The sequence below is a fragment of the Poecilia mexicana genome, unplaced genomic scaffold (genome assembly GCF_051168715.1).
Source record: "Poecilia mexicana isolate PSO_F unplaced genomic scaffold, ASM5116871v1 scaffold_5, whole genome shotgun sequence".
NCBI classification, from domain to species: Eukaryota; Metazoa; Chordata; class Actinopteri; order Cyprinodontiformes; family Poeciliidae; genus Poecilia; species Poecilia mexicana.
In genome coordinates, this window is record NW_028263374.1 from 20,780,813 (window position 1) to 20,787,647 (window position 6,835).

Below are 6,835 nucleotides of genomic sequence, written 5' to 3' on the forward strand. Positions count from 1 at the left end.
CCCAGCGTCTTTAAAAATGGAGGCAGATCTGATAGAGTCCATGTGGTAAACTATGGAGAACAAAAAGCTCCAAAATGAAGAAAGCAAATAAAGCATTAAATTATATTTATACATATTCAAATTAAAACAAACCTGGAAATGAATAAATCTGATTTACCAATATTTATTCAAATATTTCAATAATTTATTACATGCAAAATCATATAAGTAAATGAAAAACAATTTGAATGTGAAGTCATATGTTGAAATTTGATCTGACTATTTCAGCAATTACTAAATCAATTTAAGCTTTCTTCGCTGTAGTACACTATAAAATCACTGTGGCTTCTTATGTAGCACGTAAACTCTGGGACCTCTGGCTTTGACTAGTAGAGCTGATCTTCTGCAGCCCACAGCGCATAAGATAATTTAAAAAACTCTGAAATTTCCATGTCATACCTAAAATCCATGTAGTCACGTTTATCAAGACAATAGTACTTAAATAATTTATGCATTTGTTTTGTTCATTTCATGTTTGAGATCTTTGTTGAATTCTGGCAAAATTAGACTCCCGTAACCCAAACACAAATAGGAACTAAAGCAAAACCTCTAGATAGCAACCCATTTCACTAACTCAGCTCAAAATTTCTTTGTACCAATTATTGCGTCTGTTGAGATTTTTCAAAAACTGTTTGCTGCAGCTTAAGGACAAAGCACATCCTCTCCTGCTTGTCCAGAGTAAATTTAGATGAGTAGTGTGGTGTTTGTCTAAAACTGAAGGCCTGGTAAGGATCTGTGCAAAATCAGGGCTTTCAAAGTAGGAATGGCCGTGACAGTGCCTAAAAACACCACATACACACACACACACATGTATGCGTGCACACACACATACAGATGACTCAAACAGCATCTAAAGGACACACATCTGAATTTGCACACCTGACAAACACACTCCAACTGATTAGTGCCTTTCAAGTGTTCATTAGGGGTCAGCTGGTCAGCATCTCCTAATTAGAACCTAATGAAAGATAAAAGAGCAGAGTAGGAGGCATGGAGGGAGAAGAAAAGAGGGGCTACAAAGGGAGACAGAATGTTATTAAGTTCAAAAAGTCTTTCTCCATACGTAGTCCTGCCTTATCTTTACCTGCTGCGCTTTCATAACTTTTCCTCTCCTCTCTCAGTGCAGAAAGTACAAGTTGAAAAATATGTCAAATTTTGTACTAAAACTGAAAAACAAAAACGTCATAAGAAAATAAATGTTTAGAATAAGAATTTAAAGGAATAATCAAACTTCTGTAAAAGGTTAATTCCCTCCATAGTTGGTAACTTCAGTAACTTCTGTTAGCGTTTCAGAGTCACGTTCCATAAATATGGCATCTGAATGTTAAGTTTCAACAGCATTCAGCTCAGAAGCCCGTGCTCAGAGTGTCTGTCTCTGTAGGGGTCTTACGTGGGCTGGGTAGACTCTTCAGGTACTCCAAATGCCTCCGGGCCTCAGCCTGGTTCTGCCGGACGTAGTACACAACGTACACAATGACCATGAAGAACCACACAAACATGGTCACTAGCATGGCTACATCCGTGGTCTTCCTCTGCAGGCTGCAGAAGTTCACCCCGGAGTCCAGCAGCTTGACCAGCGGCTGACCTGCGTGCTCGCCTGGTGATCCCGGGTCCTCCCACCGGCTCCCCTCCCCCACGCCCCGCACGGAGCTCTCGCAGATGATCCCGTTCACGGTCTCGGGCTCCAGGTTCAGAGTCTCCATCAGCTCCTGCAGGGTGCAGTCACAGTGCCAGGGATTGTGATAGAGCCGGGTCTTGGCGCGAGTGGACCCAAACTCCTCCCTGCTGGCCTGCCTCAGCTGGTTGTGTGAGAGGTCCAGCAGGCGCAGGTCAGGTCCCAGGTGCCGCAGGGCCCCGGAGGAGAGAGAGTCGATGCGGTTGTGGGACAGGTAGAGGTCCCGCAGGTGGACCAGATGGCTGAAGGCACTCTCTGGGATGTTCCGGATGTAGTTGCGCTCCAGGTGTAAGGAAACCGTCTCTGGTGGGATCCCCTCTGGGATTTCCCGCAGCCCTGCGTCCGAGCACAACACAGTGGCTGTCTCCCAGGCACAGTGGCAGCTGTCCGGGCACTGTGGGGTTGCTTGACCCCACAGGGTCGAGAACAAGAGTGACATGCACAGCCATGAGTAGAGATCCAGCTTTTCACCTGTCCCCCTTCCCCTTCCTCCACTGACGGCGCCACATCTCTTCTCACACAAGCTTGTGCACATCGCCTCACCATATCCCCATGACACACATAAGATCCCAATCAGACTCAGGCTGTTGCTACAGGAGAACCTGGCAGGTTGGGAAAAAGGGGAACAGAGTAAAGAAGAAAATCTGGAAACGCATTCAATCAAATGAGCATGCATGCAGAGGATTATATAGAGGAGAAAAACTTGCATTACAGAAATGAAATGAGTTTAAGATCCATCCAACACAAAAGGGCCTTTGTAGAGCAACACTGCAGTGAATCATGCATAAAGCTAATTCTTTGCATGACAAACATCTTGCATGGTGGCTAATCCAGTTACCAGATTTCTGGAAAATGCACCAATATATTTAACTACAGTGGCTTCCTCTTTTAATCACAGTCTGAGCAGCTGTAATGATAGCCTAAGTGGCCTAATAAGGTTGCAAACCCCTTTTGCATTTCTGCATTAGAAGAACACAAATCATATAATGCAATTATCTCTACTCTACCCTACCTTCTTTCTGTTCTGTCCTTCAAGACCAGAATAAAAGGTATCATATTATCCTGATCGATACATTTTCATCTCATTTACCCTTCTATTCATGTCTCTATGATACCAGGGCTGCTTAATCACGCTGCAAGGGTTAAGCGTGCTACGCGCTGTAGAGATGGAGGCTAGAGAGAGAACAATCAATAGCCCAAGCATTGCCTGTTAGACTATTAAGGACAAGAACATCAATCCTGGATGAATCTCACAGTGTCAATAAGTGACAATAGTGGGAAACAATCCTCTTGCTGTAGTCTTGGTGTTACCATCTGCTCACCACTCATGAAACTGGAAGGCAAAATAAAAAAATAAAAAAAACAATGTGCAAAACTCTGTAGATTATGGTAAATATTTAATGTGAGTTAAACTATTTCCAATTGAACAAGCCTCATATTTGCATGTTGTTCTGTTTCATTTGTTTGTTTTTTTTAGTCTGTCTATCTCTGTAGACATTTTTCATTGAGGCTTTCTCTGACGATTCAACCCGATGTTTCCAGAGCCGCTTTGTTTTTCTGAGGCAAGTGCATCCTTCGTGAAAATGATGTCTCTATAGGACAGAAATCACAAGAGATTGCTTGGATTTGATTACAAGAGAACCCTCTTAAATGTCAAGCACCCTGTGTTTTCATAATAAAATCAAAACTGTCATGCGTCTCTAGTCTCCACTGTAAATAGAAAGAATATGCTTAAAGGCTGGAACCTCAGACTTTTTAGATTGCTCTAGGTCTGTCTGATATACTCAAATTAAACTGGTAAAATGCCCAGTATGTCCAGTAAGATTAGGTGGAAATTTCAGGCACTCTTCATGATTTTAATTGATATATTGAATTAATATATGCAAATTTCCAATTAGCAAAAAAAAATCACATGATGCATGAAAATAATGGGAATGAGGAGGGTAGGAAAAAGAAACGAGCAAAAGAAAATACATTTAAATTATAAATTAAGTGTTTTGAATGTTATGTGTACATTTTTTAGTACTAATAGGAAGTTAGATGAGTTACAGGGTATTTTATTTTTTTACATTTGCAATTAAAGTTTACTTAGGTTTAAACTGCGTTAATATGGATGGAAACTGCCATAAATGGCTCTGATCAAAAAATTCCAGTGTTTTCTTTTTGTTGCGTGCTTTGTAACTTTTTCATGCATAAATTATACATAAAACACACCATTTATAATATAACTAATGTTTCCAGAAACCGTTTCTCTACACTATAGACTTTTTGTTAAATGAAAGCCCACTACAGCGGCCACTGTACATGTGGAACACATTTTACGCACACAATACACAATGTTCGGAAAACTATCTTACCTTTAAAATAGTTTAACATGAAGTTTGACTCCATATGGTGGATGAAAGCGGGGTTGATTTCGGACTCCGTTTGTAGTTTATATTCGCTTTTCACCAAAATCCTCCTTTTCTGCGTGGATCCATGAGTGGAAACGCTGCGCTCCGTTGCCCACAGACGGCTCCATCTCGGACTGTCTCAGCGACGGAGGCAGTTTTAGCTGTGAAGATGTGGGGCAAACTCTCCCTCCTCCTCCTCCTCCTCCTCCTCCTCCTCCTCCTCTCTCTCTCTCTCTTTCTCTCCCTGAGAATAGGTGTTTGTAAAAGGTAAATCCACACACGGAGGGTGTGCCATCATCACCTCTCCTTACCCGCGGCATCCATCTCGCTTTTCTGAGAGCACGCTACCTCCATGAGCTATTAACTTAATTACCTTTCGCTATAATTAGATTCTTAGAATAAGTCTTCCAGAAAAGCTGAGTGAATGGGGACAGGTACACACAGAGATAAATTAGAAAAAGACTCCAAATAAATAACAGGATCACATTTAATTTAAGCTACACACCGCAAAGTGGCGGCCACCCCATAAATGCCTTAGAATAAATTGCTTTTTATTGCAGGAACACATACTTGCACTAAAAAGTTAAACCTAACCTCATTGGAGAACAATTAATATGTGGAATGTAATGTAATAATTATTTTTAATAAAAGCACTAGCAATAATTGCTACCCCTGCAGTTACGCTTTGTGCAGCCTCTCCTCCCCCCTTTGTCGTAAGAACATAACTCACTCTTCTTTTTCAACATTTCACAAGGTGGAAGCAATGCACAGAGATGGGGAGATCTTGACTATCCCTCTTTGTGGAATCTGTATAGATCATTCAGAGTCCTGGGTCTTCTCTTTTGCTCTGCTCTCTTCAGCTCAGCAAATAGGTTTTTCCTCAGGATTTATGCCTGTGGACTGTGATGGGGGCAAAAAAAGGTTGATTTTATACTAAGTCAACAGGGAACCATTTCTGTGCTCGAATGATCATTTTAGATCACAGAAGACCTTGTGATGACCTATTTTCACTTTCCTGAAATATTTGCGTTTAAAATGTCCTTGGATTGAAGAGTTGCATTCATGCCATGGACTTTAACAAGAACCTTTGGCAGAGAGACATCCTTACATCATCACACAGCCTCCATCATAGTTAACATGTGGCTTTTCCACACTTCTCCTACTTAACAGATCCACCTGGAGCTCAATTATAGTCTCATCTGACCAAAGAACAGCTTTAGTGGAAATTCCAGTTGAATTTAGCAAAAAATACATAAATTTTTCTTTGTTCGTGTAATTTCTTAACAACCAATTAGCATGTAGACAGTGCCAAATAGTTGTTGTGGACATATGATGACCCCAAGATGCTGTTCTCTAACAGGTTTACTCTTAACTTAACATCCTGCCCACCGTGTAGCTTAAAAAGTAGGGCATATTTTTTTTTAAAAATGCCCTATTTGAAGGGATCCCTGGGGTAACACCAATGGCATCACTGGTGCTTTTGCTTAAGTCAATTATTTCTTAACAGTTTTTTCCAGACTCAGTACATGTGCTCAAATTAAAAGCTTCCCCAATCTTTGCTCATCTTTACTATTTGCTCCAGTGATACTTTTAAGACATCTTCACCAGGGTGCCAGTAGATTAAGCCAGAAATATGCTGTATTAATTTCTTCCGTTTCTTCTTATTTGACCTGAGGTGTCTGAAACTTTCTAACTTAAAGCAGAACTGAAATATGTCACTGAAGGTGGATGCCAAGTGAAAGGAAAACTTTTATGACCTGTAAGTGATGGACTGCCTCCAAAAGGATGAGTAACAAATCAATATAAGACTGTCTTGAGTGATTACTTTCATTCCATGATGACAAATGTTGGTCCTGGTGGGATAAGCCTCTTCCAGGTAACTGAGCCAGTTAATTTAAAAGAAGGAGTTTTGTTAATCCTACGTACTGACATACAATCTTATTTGGAGAGTTTTTGACCCAAGCTCTATCTAAAACTATCATCAAACACTACCGGATGAAATAAACATTTTCAGCAGCAAGGCAATTTAAAGTGCTTAAAATTGCCAATATGGTGTTACTTTGAAAGTAATAACACTGTTAGCTACTGTTTTTTACGTAATATCCACTATGACAAATGTTCCTCTACCAATTAAACAAATGCTCCCAATGTTTGTAACTTTCAAGGCAAAGACAAACTCGGATAAATAAGTTTGGATGTCGGCACGTGAAGAACTAGGGTTTTACTCTAATGTTGAATGAACTTTACACAAATCTCAAATTATTACAAAGTCAGCAGAAATTGTTCATCCACTGCTTTTTCTTGTTGCACATAATTGTTAAAAGTGAGTACTATTTTAATTCTCTAATGAAATAGAGTCATCAGTGATTCATTCCAGAGACTCGCTGCTTGACCTTTGCCATCATGATGCAGCCACCACCATGCATCATCATGACTCATGGTGCAAAATAATATAAATCAACTCCAGAAATATAAATCTGAATAAACTAAAACCTACGGGGGTTCCCCCTCCTCCCCCTCTTAATAAATAAAACAAGTTCTTTCACAGCACACGTCACACTGTTAAGAAAAATATTGAAGGCAATCACAGTTGGGCGCACAGCTGTGCAGCCTGATAGAGCCAAAAGAAAATAAGCAAGATGTGGCTCTTGTAATCATTTCTTGTTTCGTCCTTGTTTACTACTGGAGGTCAAACAGAGAGGGGCCTAATTCGTGGCAGTGTACTGAG

The 6,835-nt window shown here is 40.5% G+C and overlaps 1 protein-coding gene and 1 long non-coding RNA gene across 2 annotated transcripts; both read right to left on the minus strand.

Moving 5' to 3' along the window:
* Positions 1–356: 356 nt before the first annotated feature.
* Positions 357–2,311, minus strand: LOC106928610 (leucine-rich repeat-containing protein 3-like). The gene has a single exon (XM_015004976.2). It carries the CDS (start codon positions 2,247–2,249, stop codon positions 1,386–1,388), a length of 864 nt encoding a protein of 287 aa, XP_014860462.1. The 5' UTR covers positions 2,250–2,311; the 3' UTR covers positions 357–1,385.
* Positions 2,312–3,092: 781 nt separating this feature from the next.
* Positions 3,093–4,301, minus strand: LOC148159700 (uncharacterized). Its single transcript, XR_015762958.1, has 2 exons — positions 4,072–4,301; positions 3,093–3,306 (listed from the first exon to the last, which is right to left on the minus strand). It is a non-coding gene; the product is annotated as an uncharacterized LOC148159700 (long non-coding RNA).
* Between the last annotated feature and the right edge of the window lie 2,534 nt (positions 4,302–6,835).

Coding starts and splice junctions, on each gene's coding strand:
- LOC106928610 (XM_015004976.2), bottom strand. CDS start 2,249: ATGTGCACAAGCTTGTGTGAGAAGAGATGTGGCGCCGTCAGTGGAGGA.